General features: G+C 37.7%; 1 protein-coding gene across 1 annotated transcript in view; it reads left to right on the forward strand.

Annotated features, from left to right (window-relative positions):
• FAM174A (family with sequence similarity 174 member A) overlaps positions 1-19,284 on the forward strand; it is a 57,092-nt gene extending 37,808 nt beyond the window's left edge. Inside the window, exon 3 of the mRNA XM_049871467.1 lies at positions 18,965-19,284. Coding sequence (XP_049727424.1) covers positions 18,965-18,968 — 4 coding nt within the window. The 3' untranslated portion in view covers positions 18,969-19,284. The remainder of the gene's footprint in view (positions 1-18,964) is intronic.
• Positions 19,285-21,132: the final 1,848 nt, after the last annotated feature.

Consider the following 21,132-nt stretch of genomic DNA (forward strand, 5'->3'; position numbering starts at 1 on the left):
TTGGAAAAAGTGCCTGATATTTTGAAATAAGGTAACACAGTAATCTCATTCACGTTCTTGACATTCTAGTGAAAATATTGAAATTTAACCAATTACGTGTCAAATATGGCTACAGAGTTTTGTAAGATGTCCTCTAAAATTTATTAGAACCCTTAGATTATATGATTCTGGGATTCCAATTATCTGTATGCACTAATCTTCCAAAAAGTATTTGAAAAGTGGTAAATTATGTGACTAGTGTTTACATAACCACTTTTCCCTTTGATCAGATAAAAAATTAAAATATGCATATACTTGATATACATTACTTATGTACTTGAAAAAATATTAAGGTTGCACAGAAGATCATACTTATTAATAAAAGCTGTATCTTCAGTTGTCTTTGACATGTTATAAATATTGAGAAGCAGTATTTCCTGTCAGTATTTCTTGTATTGCTTTCTTTTAATTTTCACCTTTCTGCATGTTAGTCTTTTCCAATCTAATGCTTATTGCTCCTCTTTGGATCTCATCGACCCTTAAAACCAAGACCACTAATACCTTCATTAATCATTTTGAAAGTAGTAATAGAAAGATTGAGAATTGTGGCATGTGAGATAGTTGTTGTTGTTCTTGTGAATAACTACCATCAGTTGCTAGGATTACTAAAATATCCTGTAATGGATGGGGGGTAGGTTTTACAACCATTTTACATGAGTGCCTCTGGTGACTGTGGTTGCATGTATTATATGTTGCAATATTGATTATATTAGCCACATGTTTTGTTAACCAAAGCAGATTAAAGCCTACTTTTTTTTCTTTCTTTTTTTTTTTTTAATAACTTTTATTAAGCTTCAAGTGAACGTTTACAAATCCAATCAGTCTGTCTCATATAAGTTTACATACATCTCACTCCCTACTCCCACTTGCTCTCCCCCTCTTGAGTCAGCCCTTTCAGTCTCTCCTTTCGTGACAATTTTGCCTGCTTCCCTCTCTCTCTATCCTCCCATCCCCCCTCCAGACAAGAGTTGCCAACACAATCTCAAGTGTCCACCTAATATAATTAGCTCACTCTTCATCAGCGTCTCTCTCCCACCCGCTGACCAGTCCCTTTCATTTCTGATGAGTTGTCTTCGGGGATGGTTCCTGTCCTGTGTCAACAGAAGGTCTGGGGAGCATGGCCGCCGGGATTCCTCCAGTCTCAGTCAGACCATTAAGTTTGGTCTTTTTATGAGAATTTGGGAGATGATACTAATTTGTTGAAGTTTTTCTCTCTGTCTGGAGCTGAGCTAAGCACTTTGCAAGGATTACCTCATGTAACATTTGCAATGGATTGAACGGTATGCCCCAAAAAGCTTATGTTGAAGTTTTAACCCTCAGTACCTGTGAATGTGAAAAATGTTTTGAAGATGTTCAGTCAAGCTACCAGGGGATCACAGAGGAGTAGTGTGGGTCATAATCCCATCTGAGTGGTGTCTTTACAAAAGAGGAGAAGAGACACAGAGAAACAGACAGAGGGAGATGGTCATGTGAAGATGTATCTAAAAGCCAAAGAATGACAAGAAACACCTGGGACTAATAGGAGCTGGAATAGACAAGGAAGCATCTTCTCCTAGATTGTTGTTGTTGTTCTTAGGTGCCATCGAGTCGGTTCCGAATCATAGCGACCCTATGCACAACAGAACGAAACACTGCCCGGTCCTGAGCCATCCTTATAATCGTTGCTATGCTTGAGCTCGTTGCAGCCACTGTGTCAGTCCATCTCATTGAGGGTCTTCCTCTTTTCTGCTGACCCTGTACTCCGCCAAGCATAAGCACGATGTCCTTCTCCAGGGACTGACTCCTGACAACATGTCCAATATATGTAAGACACATCGTAGCTTCTAAGGAGCATTCTGATTGTACTTCTTCCAGGACAGATTTGTTCGTTCTTTTGGCAGCCCATGGTATATTCAATATTCTTTGCCAACACCACAATTCAAAGGCGTCAATTCTTCTTCAGTCTTCCTTACTCATTGTCCAGCTTTCCCATGCATATGATGCTATTGAAAATACCATGGCTTGGGTCAGGCACACCTTAGTCTTCAAGGTGACATCTTTGCTCCTCAACACCTTAAAGAGGTCCTTTGCAGCAGATTTACCCAATGCAATGCATCTTTTGATTTCCTGACAGCTGCTTCCATGACTGTTGATTGTGGATCCAAGTAAAATGAAATCCTTGACAACTTCAATCTTTTTTCCATTTATCATGATCTTGCTCATTGGTCCAGTTGTGAGGATTCTTGTTTTCTTTATGTTGAGGTGTGACCCATACTGAAGGCTGTGGTCTCTGATCTTCATTAGTAAGTGCGTCAAGTCCCCTAGAGTAGACAGAGAAAACGTAGCCTTCCTGATATTCTGAATTGATACTCCTAGCCTCCAGAACTGTGAGAAAATAAATTTCTGTTTTTTTTTTTTTTGATAATTTTTATTAAGCTTCAAGTGAACGTTTACAAATCCAATCAGTCTGTCCCATATAAGTTTACATACATCTCACTCCCTACTCCCACTTGCTCTCCCCCTCTTGAGTCAGCCCTTTCAGTCTCTCCTTTCTTGACAATTTTGCCGGCTTCCCTCTCTCTCCATCCTCCCATCCCCCCTCCAGACAAGAGTTGCCAACACAATCTCAAGTGTCCACCTGATATAATTAGCTCACTCTTCATCAGCATCTCTCTCCCACCCGCTGACCAGTCCCTTTCATTTCTCATGAGTTGTCTTCAGGGATGGTTCCTGTCCTGTGTCAACAGAAGGTCTGGGGAGCATGGCCGCCGGGATTCCTCTAGTCTCAGTCAGACCATTAAGTTTGGTCTTTTTATGAGAATTTGGGGTCTGTATCCCACTGATCTCCTGCTCCCTCAGGGGTCCTCTGCTGTGCTCCCTGTCAGGGCAGTCATCGATTGTGGCCGGGCACCAACTAGTTCTTCTGGTCTCAGGATGATGTAGGTCTCTGGTTCATGTGGCCCTTTCTGTCTCTTGGGCTCTTAGTTGTCGTGTGGCCTTGGTGTTCTTCATTTTCCTTTGCTCCAGGTGGGTTGAGACCAATTGCTGCATCTTAGATGGCCGCTTGTTAGCATTTAAGACCCCAGACGCCACATTTCAAAGTGGGATGCAGAATGATTTCATAATAGAATTATTTTGCCAATTGACTTAGAAGACCCCGCAAACCATGTTCCCTAGACCCCCACGCTTGCTCCGCTGACCTTTGAAGCATTCATTTTATCCAGAAACTTCTTTGCTTTTGGTCCAGTCCAATTGAGCTGACCTTCCATGTATTGAGTGTTGTCTTTCCCTTCACGTAAAGCAGTTCTTATCTACTGATTAATCAATAAAAAACCCTCTCCCACACTCCCTCCCTCCCCCCCTCCTAACCACAAAAGTATGTGTTCTTCTCAGGTTTACTATTTCTCAAGATCTTATAATAGTGGTCTTATACAATATTTGTCCTTTTGCCTCTGACTAATTTCGCTCAGCATAATGCCTTCCAGGTTCCTCCATGTTATGAAATGTTTCAGAGATTCGTCACTGTTCTTTATCGATGTGTAGTATTCCATTGTGTGAATATACCACAATTTATTTACCCATTCATCTGTTGATGGGCACCTTGGTTGCTTCCAACTTTTTGCTATTGTAAACAGAGCTGCAATAAACATGGGTGTGCATATATCTGTTTGTATGAAGGCTCTTGTATCTCTAGGGTATATTCCTAGGAGTGGGATTTCTGGGTTGTATGGTAGTTCTATTTCTAACTGTTTAAGATAACGCCAGATAGATTTCCAAAGTGGTTGTACCATTTTACATTCCCACCAGCAGTGTATGAGAGTTCCAATCTCTCCCCAGCCTCTCCAACATTTATTATTTTGTGTTTTTTGGATTAATGCCAGCCTTGCTGGTGTGAGATGGAATCTCATCGTAGTTTTAATTTGCATTTCTCTAATGGCTAATGATCGAGAGCATTTTCTCATGTATCTGTTGGCTGCCTGAATATCTTCTTTAGTGAAGTGTGTGTTCATATCCTTTGCCCACTTCTTGATTGGGTTGTTTGTCTTTTTGTGGTTGAGTTTTGACAGAATCATAAAGATTTTAGAGATCAGGCGCTGGTCGGAGATGTCATAGCTGAAAATTCTTGCCCAACCTGTAGGTGGTCTTTTTACTCTTTTGGAGAAGTCTTTAGATGAGCATAGGTGTTTGATTTTTAGGAGCTCCCAGTTGTCGGGTTTCTCTTCATCATTTTTGGTAATGTTTTGTATTCTGTTTATGCCTTGTGTTAGGGCTCCTAGGGTTGTCCCTATTTTTTCTTCCATGATCTTTATCGTTTTAGTCTTTACGTTTAGGTCTTTGATCCACTTGGAGTTAGTTTTTGTGCATGGTGTGAGGTATGGGTCCTGTTTCATGTTTTTGCAGATGGATATCCAGTTATGCCAGCACCATTTGTTAAAAAGGCTATCTTTTCCCCAGTTAATTGACACTGGTCCTTTGTCAAATATCAGCTTTTCATACGTGGATGGATCTATGTCTGGGTTCTCAATTCTGTTCCATTGGTCTATGTGTCTGTTGTTGTACCAATACCAGGCTGTTTTGACTACTGTGGCTGTATAATAGGTTCTGAAATCAGGTAAGGTGAGGCCTCCCACTTTCTTCTTCTTTTTCAGTAATGCTTTGCTTATCCGGGGCTTCTTTCCCTTCCATATGAAATTGGTGATTTGTTTCTCTGTCCCCTTAAAATATGACATTGGAATTTGGATTGGAAGTGCGTTAAATGTATAGATGGCTTTTGGTAGAATAGACATTTTTACTATGTTAAGTCTTCCTATCCATGAGCAGGGTATGTTTTTCCACTTAAGTATGTCCTTTTGAATTTCTTGTAGTAGAGCTTTGTAGTTTTCTTTGTATAGGTCTTTTACATCCTTGGTAAGATTTATTCCTAAGTATCTTATCTTCTTGGGGGCTACTGTGAATGGTATTGATTTGGGTATTTCCTCTTCGGTGTTCTTTTTGTTGATGTAGAGGAATCCAAGTGATTTTTGTATGTTTATTTTATAACCTGAGACTCTGCCAAATTCTTCTATTAGTTTCAGTAGTTTTCTGGAGGATTCCCTAGGGTTTTCTGTGTATATAATCATGTCATCTGCAAATAGTGATAACTTTACTTCTTCCTTGCCAATCTGGATCCCTTTTATTTCTTTGTCTAGCCTAATTGCCCTGGCTAAGACTTCCAACACGATGTTGAATAAGAGCAGTGATAAAGGGCATCCTTGTCTGGTTCCCGTTCTCAAGGAAAATGCTTTCAGGTTCTCTCCATTTAGAGTGATATTGGCTGTTGGCTTTGCATAGATGCCCTTTATTATGTTGAGGAATTTTCCTTCAATTCCTATTTTGGTAAGAGTTTTTATCATGAATGGGTGTTGGACTTTGTCAAATGCTTTTTCTGCATCAATTGATAAGATCATGTGGTTTTTGTCTTTTGTTTTATTTATGTGATGGATTACATTAATGGTTTTTCTGATATTAAACCAGCCTTGCATACCTGGTATAAATCCACTTGATCAGGGTGAATTATTTTTTTGATGTGTTGTTGGATTCTATTGGCTAGAATTTTGTTGAGGATTTTTGCATCAATGTTCATGAGGGATATAGGTCTATAATTTTCTTTTTTTGTAATGTCTTTACCTGGTTTTGGTATCAGGGAGGTGGTGGCTTCATAGAATGAGTTGGGTAGTATTCCGTCATTTTCTATGCTTTGGAATACCTTTAGTAGTAGTGGTGTTAACTCTTCTCTGAAAGTTTGGTAGAACTCTGCAGTGAAGCCGTCCGGGCCAGGGCTTTTTTTTGTTGGGAGTTTTTTGATTACCGTTTCAATCTCTTTTTTTGTTATGGGTCTATTTAGTTGTTCTACTTCTGAATGTGTTAGTTTAGGTAGGTAGTGTTTTTCCAGGAATTCATCCATTTCTTCTAGGTTTTCAAATTTGTTAGAGTACAATTTTTCATAACAATCTGAAATGATTCTTTTAATTTCATTTGGTTCTGTTGTGATGTGGTCCTTCTCATTTCTTATTCGGGTTATTTGTTTCCTTTCCTGTATTTCTTTAGTCAGTCTAGCCAATGGTTTATCAATTTTGTTAATTTTTTCCAAGAACCAGCTTTTGGCTTTGTTAATTCTTTCAATTGTTTTTCTGTTCTCTAATTCATTTAGTTCAGCTCTAATTTTTATTATTTGTTTTCTTCTGGTGCCTGATGGATTCTTTTGTTGCTCACTTTCTATTTGTTCAAGTTGTAGGGACAGTTCTCTGATTTTGGCTCTTTCTTCTTTTTGTATGTGTGCATTTATTGATATAAATTGGCCTCTGAGCACTGCTTTTGCTGTGTCCCAGAGGTTTTGGTAGGAAGTATTTTCATTCTCGTTGCATTCTATGAATTTCCTTATTCCCTCCTTGATGTCTTCTATCACCCAGTCTTTTTTCAGGAGGGTATTGTTCATTTTCCAAGTATTTGATTTCTTTTCCCTAGTTTTTCTGTTATTGATCTCTAGTTTTATTGCCTCGTGGTCTAAGATGCTTTGTAATATTTCGATGTTTTGGACTCTGCAAAGGTTTATGACCTAATATGTGGTCTATTCTAGAGAATGTTCCATGTGCGCTAGAAAAAAAAGTATATTTTGCAGCAGCTGGGTGGAGAGTTCTGTATAAGTCAATGAGGTCAAGTTGGTTGATTGTTGTAATTAGATCTTCCGTGTCTCTGTTGAGCTTCTTACTGGATGTCCTGTCCTTCTCCGAAAGTGGTGTGTTGAAGTCTCCTACTATAATTGTGGAGGTATCTATCTCGCTTTTCAATTCTGTTAAAATTTGATTTATGTATCTTGCAGCCCTGTCATTGGGTGCATAAATATTTAATATAGTTATGTCTTCCTGATCAATTGTCCCTTTTATCATTATATAGTGTCCTTCTTTATCCTTTGTGGTGGATTTAAGTCTAAAGTCTATTTTGTCAGAAATTAATGTTGCTACTCCTCTTCTTTTTTGCTTATTGTTTGCTTGATATACTTTTTTCCATCCTTTGAATTTTAGTTTGTTTGTGTCTCTAAGTCTAAGGTGTGTCTCTTGTAGGCAGCATATAGATGGATCGTGTTTCTTTATCCAGTCTGTGACTCTCTGTCTCTTTATTGGTGCATTTAGTCCATTTACATTCAGGGTAATTATAGGTAAATAAGCTTTTAGTGCTGTCATTTTGATGCCTTTTTATGTGTGTTGTTGACAATTTCATTTTTCCACGTACTTTTTTGTGCTGAGGCGGTTTTCTTAGTAAATTGTGAGATCCTCATTTTCATAGTGCTTGACTTTATGTTAGTTGAGTCGTTACGTTTTTCTTGGTTTTTATCTTGAGTTATAGAGTTGTTATACCTTTTTGTGGTTACCTTATTATTTACCCCTATTTTTCTAAGTAAAAACCTAACTTGTATTGTTCTATATCGCATTGTATCACTCTCCATATGGCAGTTCAGTGCCTCCTGTATTTAGTCCCTCTTTTTGATTATTGTGATCTTTTACCTATTGACTTCCATGATTCCCTGTTATGTGTTTTTTTTTTTTTTAATTAATCTTAATTTGTTTGTTTTTGTGATTTCCCTATTTGAGTTGATATCAGGACGTTCTGTTTTGTGACCTTGTGTTGTGCTGATATCTGATATTATTGGTTCTCTGACCAAACAATATCCTTTAGTATTTCTTGTGGCTTTGGTTTGGTTTTTGCAAATTCTCTAAACTTGTGTTTGTCTGTAAATATCTTAATTTCGCCTTCATATTTCAGAGAGAGTTTTGCTGGATATATGATCCTTGGCTGGCAGTTTTTCTCCTTCAGTGTTCTGTATATGTCGTCCCATTCTCTTCTTGCCTGCATGGTTTCTGCTGAGTAGTCAGAACATATTCTTATTGATTCTCCCTTGAAGGAAACCTTTCTTTTCACCCTGGCTGCTTTTAAAATTTTCTGTTTATCTTTGGTTTTGGTGAGTTTGATGATAATGTGTCTTGGTGTTTTTCTTTTTGTATCAATCTTAAATGGGGTTCGATGAGCATCTTGGATAGATATCCTTTCGTCTTTCATGATGTCAGGGAAGTTTTCTGTCAGGAGTTCTTCAACTATTTTCTCTGTGTTTTCTGTCCCCCGTCCCTGTTCTGGGACTCCAATCACCCGCAGGTTATCCTTCTTGATAGAGTCCCACATAATTCTTAGGGTTTCTTCATTTTTTTTATTTCTTTTATCTGATTTTTTTTCAGCTATGTTGGTGTTGATTCCCTGGTCCTCCAGATGTCCCAGTCTGCATTCTAATTGCTCGAGTCTACTCCTCTGACTTCCTAGTGCATTGTCTAATTCTGTTATTTTATTGTTAATCTTTTGGATTTCTACATGTTGTCTCTCTATGGATTCTTGCAACTTATTAATTTTTCCGCTATGTTCTTGAATAATCTTTTTGAGTTCTTCAACAGTTTTATCAGTGTGTTCCTTGGCTTTTTCTGCAGTTATCCTAATTTCATTTGTGATATCATTAAGCATTCTGTAAATTAGTTTTTTATATTCTGTATCTGATAATTCCAAGATTATATCTTCATTTGGGAAAGATTTTGATTCTTTTGTTTGGGGGGTTGGAGAAGCTGTCATGGTCTGCTTCTTTAAGTGGTTTGATATGGATTGTTGTCTCTGAGCCATCACTGGGAAACTAGTTTTTCCAGAAAATCCTCTAAAAAAAATGCAGTCAGATCCCTATCAGAGTTCTCCCTCTGGCTCAGGCTATTCAGATGTTAATGAAGCCGCCTGGGGAGGGTGGGGGAGGGAACAGAGAGATAGGAGAGTAACACCTCAGAATATAGCCAGAGTTGCTTGTCTTGCTTGGAATGACTATTATATCTGAGATTCCCGCGGGCGCGTCGCCTATGTGTGCTGGCTGTGTGGAGATTGCCCCCGGGGGGTCTGGCCCGCTGGAGTCACGGTCAGATCCTCCGCTTCCAGCCCCACGCCCAGCGTCAATGCTCCCCTACTGGGACGGTGCACTCTCGACTCCAAAATCAGTCGCTGCCTCCCGGGGACTTCTCATCCCTCCAGCCACGTGGCCGTGCCGCCCCCGAGAACCAGTTGGGCCTCCTCCCGGGGTTAGTTCAGATGGGTGGAGCAGCTCCCCGTGCTTGTGCCGTGACCGAGTGTCCCGGCTGGGACACTGTTCTCCCCGCTCCAATACCAGTCGCTGCCTCCCGGGGACTTCTACCGGCTGAGTCCCACGCCGCCCGCGTGACCCGTCTGGTCCCCTTCCCGGGGTTAGTTCAGGGGGGTGGAGCAACTCTCCGTGTTTATGCCGTATCTGCGTCCAGTCCAAATCCCTGCGGGACGGTTCCCCGGCTCGGACGCTGCTCTTTCTGCTCCAAGACCAGTCACTGCCTCCCGGGGACTTCTCCTACCGGCTGCGTCCCACGCCGCCTGTGGAACCGGCTGATCTCCCTCCCGGGGTTAGTTCAAGGGGGAGGAGCAGCTGTCTGTGCTTGTGCCGTACCTGACTGGTACGCTGGCTCCAGGCTCTGGAAACAATCGCTGCTTCCCCGTATTAGTTCGTTCTCCGTCTCTAGATCTGTGTTTGTTGTTCGGGGTTCGTAGATTGTTATGTATGTGATCGATTCACTTGTTTTTCCGTGTCTTTGGTGTAAGAGGGATCCGAGGTAGCGTCTGCCTAGTCCGCCATCTTGGCTCCGCCTTCTAAAGAGTACTTTTAAAGAATAAAAGGAGTCTTGGTTGCATAGTGGTTAGAGTGCTCGTCTGCTAGCCTAAAGATTAACAGTTTGAACGTACCAGCCACTTTGTGGAAGAAAGATGTGACAGTCTGCTTCCATAAAGATTACAGCGTTGGAAACCCTATGGAGCAGTTCTGCTCTGTCGTATAGGGTCACCATGAGTCAGCACTGACTCAACAGCAAAGCGGGGGTTGGGTTTTTAAAGAATATTGTTGTAGGTGCTATAGAGCTGGTTCTGACTCACAGCAACCTTTTGTACAACAGAGCGAAGCACTGCCAGGTCCTATGCCATCCTCACAAATCGTTGTTATGCTTGAGCCCATTTTTGGAGCCACTGTGTCAGTCCATCTTGTTGAGTGTCTTCCTTTTTTTTTTTTTGACCCTCTACTCTACTAAGCATGATGTCCTTCTCCAGGGACTGGTCCCTTCCTATAACAGGTTCAATGTATGTGAGATGAAGTCTCACCATCCTTACCTCAAAGGAGCATTCGGGCTGTACTTCTTTCAAGACAGAATATCAAATATCAAAGAATCTTAGGAAATGTAAAACTTGTAGTTTGAGATTTATCATTCCTTTTTCGACTCTGATATTTGTTCCTGATAAAATTCTTAGAAATACTGAAGGTTTTATAGAAGTATCCTAAAATATTTTTGTCAACTGCCCAACACCCAAAATAATTTAATGAAAAAAAAATTCAGTAGTACACCTACTTAAGGAAGATACACTAATCTGCTTAATTAAAGATAGTAACGAAAATCCATTTAAGATAAAACTTCTCTTTAATTGAAATGTGCCCTTTGCTAATAAAGCAACATTTAACCAGTTCAAAACTCTATGTAAGCATCCTAAATATGATTAAGACAGTTAAACATAAACCAATAATTTTTTGTTGTTAAGTAAACAATGTATATATGTAACTTTATACTGTTGAGTTGGATTCTGAGTGATAAGGGAACATAATTTCAGTTCTACAAACCTCCCAAACTGAAATATTATAATTAAACCAATGACTTGGTCCAATTTTTGCTCTTGATACAAATGTATTGAGATTACTTTTTTTAGTCACATTTCAGCTATATTAATTTTTTAAAATAATAAAGTAATTCTACTTAGATCACTATTCTCACTTGTTGTATATTTCTTCACCCAAATTTAACTCTTACAATGTATAAAAAATAGCAAAGTACCTATATTCTAGTAAAGGATCCCTGGTTGGACAGTAGTTAAAGCAAACAACTGCTAACCAAAAGGTTAGGGGTTCAAGACCAGCAGTGGCTCCATGGGAGAGAGATGTGGCAGTCTGTTTCAGCAGAGATTTACAACTTTGGAAACTGGGGTCACTATGAGTTGGATTCGACTCAACGGCAGTGGATTTTCTTGGTTTTATATCCTGGTAGAGGATATACTATGCAAATAACTAAAAGCCTAGATAGCAGAGGATTTCTAAGTAAATGTTGCAGGTTTTCATAGAAAGGAATCTTTTTTTTTTTTGGCCTGAATGGAGTGGGGTAACAACTGTAATAGGAATGGTTGTAATGGCCACTCGTTAGTAAATACATGTTGTGCAGAATGTATCAGGCACTGTGGTAGGCTCTTTGCATACGCCATAACATCAAGACAGATAGGAAAATTGAGGTTCAAAGTTTAAGTAACTTGGGCATCTTTTCCTGCTACGATCTCATTCAATTTGTCTAGTATTTATTTGCTTTTATACCTATAAAATGAATGATTCTAAATTCTTTTCATCCTGACTTCTATACTACCACCTTCTATCACTTAAGAGTTTTTCAAATGAGAAAGAAAAACAACAACAATAAAAAATGAGGAACTGGAATATTATGACACATTTCCAACTATAATGCAAAATCATACTACTCTACATTAGGACCACAAATAATTATTTTTGTTGGATCATCTCTCATTAATGCTGTCTTCATTGTTTAAGTATTTTCTAAAATTAGTTCCTCTTTAATTCCAAATTCTATCCATAAAATGACAGGAAGCAAGTCATTTCCAGAGAAGGCAAATGAATTTCCTTGCTTACAACTTTATCATAGCACAAAACTTTTTGCAGTTTGCTCTTTCTTAGGGTTTTCTTTTTTTTTTTTAACCCAACTTTTAACACACCAAAATGTTTAAAAGGATTTGTGATAATTATTTCCACTGTTTCTTTATATTAAAATGAACCATATGAAACTACCAATGAGGAAATTTATTATCACAGATAGGACAGACCCCGGGCATGTACCTCAGGGCTCTGGCTCCCCTGTGATTTCCGTGGTCGTGCCTATCTCCTATGTTGGCTTTGTTCTTAGGCTTCTAAGATGGTGCCAGCGGTTCCTGTAATCACACCCAGAAAGGTAACTTTCAGTAGAATTTGGGGACTAGCTCTCCTTTTTTCTTTCTTAGGAATGAGAATAGTTTCGCTAGAAGTCCTCCAAGAGATTATTGTTCTTTGTTTTTGTTTTTTTCTTCTTTTTCTTGGTTGTGTGATCACTCCTAAACCAAATCCTGGGAAGGAAAATAAAACTACCACAATTAGTTTAGGATTACCATTTGGAGTGTTGTGGATATTCAGGTGTTAACCACCATAATCCCTGTGTCTAGTACTTAAAGCACTAAGGTTAATACAATCAAATGGAGAAAAATTTGTATGTACAGTAAAACCTAGGAAACCTAGAAACTGTGTGTCTTAGTTACCTAGTGCTGCTAAAACAGAAACACCACAAATGGATAGCTTTAACAAACAGAAGTTTATTCTCTCACAGTTTAGGAGGCTAGAAATCTGAATTCAGGGTGCCAGCTCCAGGGGAAGGCTTTCATTTTTTGGCTCTGGGAGAAGATCCATGTCATCAGCCTTCCCCTGATCTAGGATCTTCTCAGCACAGGGACCTGAGGTCCAAAGGACATGCTCTACTCCTGGTTCTTCTTGCTTGGTGATAATGAGGTCTCTCTCCTCTGCTTGATTCTCTCTTTTATGTCTCAAAAGAGTTTGACTCAAGATACAACCTAATCCTGTAGATTATGTCCTGCATCATTAACATAATAAAAAAAATAGATACTCCCAAATAGGATCATAACCATAGGCATAGAGGCTAGGATTGACAACACATAGGATAATCACATCAGATCACAAAATGGAGGATAACCACACAATACTAGGAATCACGGCCTAGCCAATTTGACACATACTTTTGGGGGACGCAGTTCAATCCGTGACACTGTGTAAGATGGGAAGTTGTCAGAGAAGGAAAACTCAAATATTTTCCAATTAAATGAGCAATAGAAAAGTGGTGACTATACCCTGTCAAAGACAGAAAACTTGTGAGACCTGGAAAAACAAGGTTCTCACAGGCTTCCCTGTAGGTGGAAAAAAATGGTTTAACTTGGTTAATATAAGTTTTCTAGAATGTGCTAGTGATATCCTAATTTGGTATATTAGAGATAATTTTTTTTTTTGTTTAGTTAGTGAGTCATTTTCCACAAAGGACTTATAAAACTGAAAAATCTCGGTTCTGTTATGTAGAATGTTTCAGCTCTCTGAAAGAAAAGCTTATAAAGAATCAAAGGCTGACTAATGCTTAAAATTACCTTTATTTTTCTGGAAGAGAAATGTTGGAGATAAATACTCAAAATCTGTCTCAAAAATGCAAGTTGAAAATGTTTTACAGTGCAAACCAACAAATGGGAACAATACCTTTTTCATGTTTTGTTTAATTTCTACTGAACATAAAGTTATTAGTATTGTTATACTAACGTGCTAGAGGACATTTTGACAATCTTGTTAGCAGTTTCTAAAAGCTAGTACTTCTCTCATTCCAAGGCTATTCTAATAATTTCTGCTGAGTATGTAATTTCAAAATCTCTAAATTCTCTTTTTGGCTATTTCTATTACACTTCACTAAATTTAATATTGTACTGTGTATGTTCATTACATTTTGTGTTCAGTGTTATTGTGTCATGATATTTTCTGGTTATTAATCAGCATATCAGAATCAGAAAGCAAATTTGAGATACATGCTCAACTAGAAGCCCTCATTAAGCAGATCTTATTCAGTTATTTTTTTGAGAATAGCTCTAATTTCTAAAACATTGCTTTCTGTGTTGGGCATAATATATTATTAGAATAAAGGTAAGCAGAATATAGGAAGGTATCAAAGTATTAATGTTTATTTTAGAAATTACTTTGTGTTTTATGATGTCCAGTGGCATGACATTAGTCAGAGAGCCCGTATTTTATTTATCTACTTAAGGGGACTATGTATGCAGTGTTAGTCATTACTTAAACAGGTAATAAAAGAGAGAATTCATCTTGGTCTTTTATTTGTTTTACTTTCTCTGGATATTGAACCTTAGAAGAAAATATACCTTTCTGTTAGTAGCTAGACATCACAATGTGCTTATTGGTTAAGAACATGAATCATTTGTATATTATTTTAACAAATGCAGCTAACATAAAGTTCTGCTTTGTGATGCTATTTTCTCGTCTTGGTACACAACCTAGAGCTACACGGTCTAATTTGATAGGCACTTGCCACATGTGGCTCTTGAGCATTTAAAATGTGGCTAGTGAGACTGAAGAACTGAATTTTTAAATTTTATTTGATTTTAACTAATTGAAAACTTAAGCTGCCACTTATGGCTAATGGCTTTTGTGTTGGACAACAGAGAGTTTAAGTGATTGATCTGGTTTACATTTTATTAAATGAAACTCTTGCAGGACAAATGCATCACAAGTTTCTGATCATACAGCAGTTGATTGATTTAATCAAATAGTTGTGTTGGTTCAAAATTAAGTCTGCAGTGATTGCTTGGATCATAAGACTGTCTATGTATATAGTGGGTCGGATGGACATGGGAGGCAGTGAGCATAACTGACCATGTAGTTGCTTTACGTGATTGGGGCTGCAGGACAACACGGGGACTGGGACCTCATGTTTATGATTGGGAAGAGCTTAAACAAAATTATCAAATCATTAACCTTTCCAGAGTTATGGATTGAAATTGAATAGATGGCAAAGGGTTTTTTCGAGCTCTTTCAGATAGTATGCATTCTCTAAATTCCAAAGATATTGTGTCTTCTTTGGAAGAACCTGGAGACAAATCTTCCAATAGTCTACCATTTGCAAATTTATTTAAATGCACAAACCATAACAATACTCAATTTTTCCATTCAAACTTGATTTGGGTTTATAGCCATTTTTATATTTTAAGTTTTTCTGAGCTAGCTTTTAAACTGTCTTTAAGATAACACCCCCCCTTTTTTTGTATCATTGTATAATATGTAGAGACAAAGCATTAGAGAGTCTTAGAAAATGCTAAAACTGAAGTTTCCGTGAAGTTTATTAATATTATATACATTCCTTGCCTTACAGAACTTAACATGGTGATTGTTTCTTGTGATGATTTTTTACTACAAGAAAGAAAATCGAACATTATAAAGACTCAAAGGTTTATTTTTCTCTTATCGTGAGGAATGTGCAGTGGTTGGCATTGATTCAATGTCTCTTTGATAACAGGGTCTACATGTGTGCAATTTTCTTGAACTTTCCTTCTTGCTTATCTTCTCCTGTTCATTTGGCTGCTGTAGTTTCAGCTATCACCCCCGTGTCCAGACAATAAGAGGGTGGGAGGTAAGAACTCATGCCAGCCATATCTGCCTCTTTTATCAGAAAAGCAAAATTTTTCAGAACCAGCCTCTTCCTGCCAACAGACTTTCACCTTCACCACCCACAAAACTAAAGATTTTTATTAGCAAAAGAAAGGCAGCTTATATCACGTCACTCTATTTAACACATTTCTTAAAGACTAAATTTGGCAGCTGGCAAGAGAGAAACATTTGGGTTTAGGTGTCACTGAATGAAGGATTGTATCATGAAGAATTATTGTTCATTAGTAGTGGTTTTGCAGAAAAGTAAGAGGTATTCAGGACAGTAGGAATTAGAATCAAATATCGAGCATATTAAAACCAAACCCATTGCCATCAAGTCAATTCTGACTCATAGCGACGGTATAGGAAACTCGGTGGTACAGTGGTTAAGCTTTTGGCTGCTAACTGGAAAATCGGTGGCTCAAATCCACCAGCCACTCCACTGGAGAAAGATGTGGCAATCTGCTTCTGTAAAGATTACAGCCTTGGAAACCCTGTGGGGGCAGTTCTCCTCTGTCCTATAGGGTTGCTATGAGTCAGAATCTACTATGAGTCACTACGAGTTGGCAACAGGTTTGATTTTAGTTTGGTTTTAGGTAGAGAGCATACTAATAATATGTCCTGTGTTGTTTGTTTGTTTGTTTTTAGAGGGAGTAGGAATCAATGACACAAGGAGAGTGGCTTTTCTTAGTACATCTTTTCAGAGACTATTTGTTTTATCCATTTTTAAGAAAAAAGACTTTAGAGCTGCCAGCAAATAATCAACTAAGGTGACATTCAGGCTTCCCTTCTAGGCCAAAGTTTTTTGCCCTTTTAGTCATATCTAAGCTTCATTTGTGGTTCTGTAATTAGAAAGCATGGAATTATGTTTGTTTGTTTTCCATTTTTTTTCCTTCACTATTATCCCCCACCAGCATCGAGAAATAATCCTAGCCAATAATAAAAGCTCAATATGTATTTAGTGATTAAATTAATGAATGTCATTTTTTAGTGTATTTATTAAACTTAATAAAGCACACACATATGTTGCATACTATATTTTAAATACATCGGAAGCCATCAAGGCATTAAATGTTGTGTTTACCATTTAACCTATATTTTAGTGTGAGACTATAGGACATTTGTATACCTTTGTCTTTACTGATTCATACATGTCACTGCCACAGAACTTGGTTGAGCAAGGATATAGCACTTTTAAATTGTCTACATTTTAAATTTTGATGGTGAAGAACTTAAATTTCAGTTTTCAGCTAACTTATTTTCTTGTTAACCTTTATCAATTTAAGATTTAAGCCTCATTAATTAAGATTCTCTCCATGTCTTGTCTCCATCCCTTCACTTCAGGTGATCTAAGTTCTGTGGAGACTTATACCATTACTCATTAATCTAAGACTATTAATTTTTAAGATGTACCACTAAGAAAGAAAAAAATCACTACCAATTTAATTATGAAATAATGTAATGATATTTTTTAATAATGCAGGAATTGGGCATACCAGCCTCTCATGGCTTTTACAGTTTTATTCCTTCTGAGGAATTTGCCTGTGTCTTCTGGCTTCAGTTGCATTGCTTAGTGTGTAATAGTTTCTTAGAACAGAAATTCAAACCAAAAAACTGAACCCACTGGCTGTTGACTTGATTTTGACTCATAGCAACCCTACAGGACAGAGTAGAACTGTTCTGTAGGATTTCCGACGAGCAGCTGGTGGATTAGAACTGCCAACCTTTTGGTTAGCAGCCGAATGCTTAACCACTATACCACCAGGGCTCCAGAGCAGAAATTAGAGTTTAATCTACCTGGAGTATCTTCCTTTCTTAAAAGACACGGTTGTTGCTTGGCAAGAAAATAGAAAATTTATGCCACTGATCCAGTATTATAGCATTTGTTTCACTGATAACCAATTATAGCCTACTGTTTTCTCTCATGCCTTTCTACATATAGAATAATTTTTGCTTAAATGATGATTCTTAATATAATCTCTTTGAAGGTATTTTAAACATCAGTTAAACTCTTCTGTTATAGTACCAGCAATGCATATAATTCATTTCAAGTGACAGCAGTATAAAGAGCTGTAACCACACCTGTGCATGTACAGGCAGTGGCGACTATGTAGGACTGTCCATCTGTCTGACAGCTGTTGTAAGATGCCATCAATGGGAAGATGAATCCCAATTTCAGAGATGTTGAATTATAAAAAATGTGGTCTGTTAAATGCAGACCTGTTCATAGGAAAGGATCCACTTTCAGCCTTTTATCTTTGCTAGCCACAGTTGAAGTATTACACATCCTGCTTGGTTTGGGGGCTTTAGCCTCTGTCTCTGCCACTTGTTGTTCACTGATCCATACCGACTGCAGTGTGTGCATTCTTGGTTCTGTCTTCAAGGCTCTTTGTACCTTTTGCAACTTCTGTATCGCTTCTCCAGGCAGAAGGAACTCTTGGCTATTGTTCCCATGCCACTCTGACCCTCCACATCTTTTTCCAAGCTACTGTAGGATTCCAGAGAAAGAGCAACTAAATTAGGGATAACAGCCTAGGAGATTTCAAGATTTCACAGAGGAGATGACATTTAAGTTGCAGATGCACTTTAAAGAATATGCAAATAAGAGCCTCAGAAAGGAGAGAAAGTCACATTTCAAGCAGACTGGAAAGCATGAGCCAGGGTAGCAAGCTGTAGGAGTGTGTGTGCATGTGGTAGTGAGCCTGTAATGAACACAGGCTGTGTGGTGGTGGTGGTGGTGGGGGGTGGATATCTGTCAGAAAAGGTATGTTGGGGCCAACTTGTGAAAACCTAGTGCCGTTGACAGAGTAGAACTGCCCCATAGAGTTTCCAAGGAGCGCCTGGCAGATTTGAACTGCTGACCTCTTGATTAGCAGCCATAGCACTTAACCACTATGCCACCAGGGTTTCCCGTGTGTGTGTGTGTGTGGTGTGTGGTGTGTGTGTGTGTGTGTGTGTGTGTAAAAAGGTTTTGGATCTTATAATTTGTAACAATGGCCATATACTATCAAATGCTTTTGGGTGAAGGAATGATACCAGAATTATGTACTAGGAAGATCTTTCTGTTGATCTTATGAAAGATTGTTGTTTTTAGTGCTGTCAAGTCAGTTCCAACTCATGGCAACCTCATGTGTGCAGAGTAGACCTACTCCGTACGGTTTTCTTAGCTGTAATCTTAATGAGAGCAGATTACCAGGTCTTTTTTTTTTTTCTCTAGTACCACTGAGTGGGTTCGAACCTACCACCTTTAGGTTAATAGTCAAGTGCAAACCATTTGCGTCACCTAGGGGCCTTCTCAACTATGACATAGTTAGTCTTTAATTTTAGAATTATAATTCAGAAGGTGTTATCTGATGTAATTAATATAGACAAAGTAACTGTATGTTTTTTATTGGTGTCATTCATTATAGTTTACTTAAATATTTTGTCGTCATTTTTCCTTCCATATCTTTATGAATATTTAAACATGTGTTTGAATTTGATCCAGGAGGGGCACTTTATTTATTTATTTATTTATTTGTCTTACAGATAAGAATGTGCCTTTTGATGAGAGAACTTCATCTTTCTACAATGAAGGGCGGAGTTTCTATGTTTAAGGAATAAGAAGCCACTATATCAATGGGGGAGGGAGGGTATTTAAGTTACATACATTATGATAACCTTTAATTTGTTGTTACAGTAAGTACTGTTTCAGTTTGTTTTATCTTTATCTGTATAGAAGTGCTCTAATGGCTCAGTGCTATTGAGGATAAACTGTCCTGTAATAGAAATCTTTTTGAAAATTGCTTATAAAACAGGGTGATTTCTCATTAGTTTTAGTTTCTTGTTTACCATACTGTTACAAACTGTTTTATGTACTAATCAGTTAATGTTAATTATATTTCTTTGGTGTTATTTAAACAACTAGAAATTTCAACAACCAACTGGTATATAAAAAATTTGATTTTTCTTTTACCAAGATGTATTTCCCATTTTTGGGGGGGAAAAAGCCAAATTTATTACTATGTGTTTGGATTTTTTAAGTATTAATAAAGGAGTTATTGTATCCACAATACGATTTAAAATTATTTTAAATTGGTATAGATAGAATTTGTTTATAAAATAAACCTAAAAACTATAGAATTATTGTATGAACGTGTATTTTACACAATTTGTTTATAAAAGCATTTTTTTTTATTTTAGTAACTTCCATGTCAGCTTAAGATGTCATCTTCGATTGAATATTTCAGAAGCCAGTAAATTTCAAAGCCATTTTATTTGTTTGAGTATTGTGAAAAACAGAAATAATGGAAAAAAATGCACCTAAAAAAATAAAATACTTAGGAATAAATCTAACCAAGGATGTAAAAGACCTATACAAAGAAAACTACAAAATACTACTGCAAGAAATCAAAAAAGATCTACATAAATGGAAAAACATACCATGCTCATGGAGAGGTAGACTCAAAATTGTGAAAATGACAATTTTACCCAAAGCAATCTACAAATATAATGCAATCCTGGTCCAAAAACTAACAACAGTCTTTAAAGAGATGGAAAAACAAATCATTAACTTTATGTGGAAAGGAAAGAAGCAGCAGATAAATAAAGCAATATTGAAGAAGAAGAAGAAAGTAGGAGGACTTGTACTACCTGACCTCAGAACCTGCTATACAGCTATGGTAGTCAGAACAGCCTGGTACTGGTACAATGATAGATGCATTGACCAATGGAACAGAACCGAGAACCCAGATGTAAATCCATCCACCTTCGGTCCCCTGATCTTTGACAAAGTCTCAAAGTCCATTAAATGGGGAAAAGACAGTCTTTTTAACAAATGGTGCTGGCAAAACTGGATGTCCATCTGCAAGAAAATGAAACAGGACCCATACCTCACACCATACACAAAAACTAATTCAGAATGGATCAAAGACCTAAACATAAAACCAAAAACTATAAAGATTATAGAAGAAAAAATAGGATCAACACTAGAGGCACTAATACACGGCATTAACAGGATACAAACCATAACTAACAACACACAAGCTCCAGAAGATAAGCTAGATACCTGTGATCTTCTAAAAGTTAAATACTTATGCTCATCAAAAGACTTCACCAAAAATGTGAAAAGAGAACCTACAAACTGGGAAAAAAATCTGGGCTATGACAAATCCAACAAAGGTCTAATCTCTAAAATCTATAGGAAAATCCAACACCTCTACAACAAAAAGACACATAATCCAATTAAAAAATGGGCAAAGGAATGAGCGTACACTTCACCAAAGAAGACGTTCAAGTGGCTAACACATGAGGAAATGCACGTAATCACTAGCCATTAGAGAAATGCAAATCAAAACCACAATGAGATAACATCTCACCCTGGCATTACTGGCACAAATCAAAAAAAAAGAAAAGAAATGTTAGAGAGGCAGCAGGGAGATTGGAACTCTTATGCGCTGCTGGTGGGAATGCAAAATGGTACAACCATTTTGGAAAACGATATGGTGCTTCCTTAGAAAGCTAGAAATAGAAATACCATATGATCCAGCAATCCCACTCCTAGGAATATATCCTAGAGCAATAAGAGCTGTCATACAAATAGACACATGCACACCCACGTTCACTGCAGCATTGTTCACGATAGCAAAAAGATGGAAACAACCTAAATGCCCATCAACAGATGAATGAATAAACAAACTATGGTACATACATACACA

The sequence above is a fragment of the Elephas maximus genome, chromosome 2, assembly GCF_024166365.1.
Source record: "Elephas maximus indicus isolate mEleMax1 chromosome 2, mEleMax1 primary haplotype, whole genome shotgun sequence".
NCBI classification, from domain to species: domain Eukaryota; kingdom Metazoa; phylum Chordata; class Mammalia; order Proboscidea; family Elephantidae; genus Elephas; species Elephas maximus.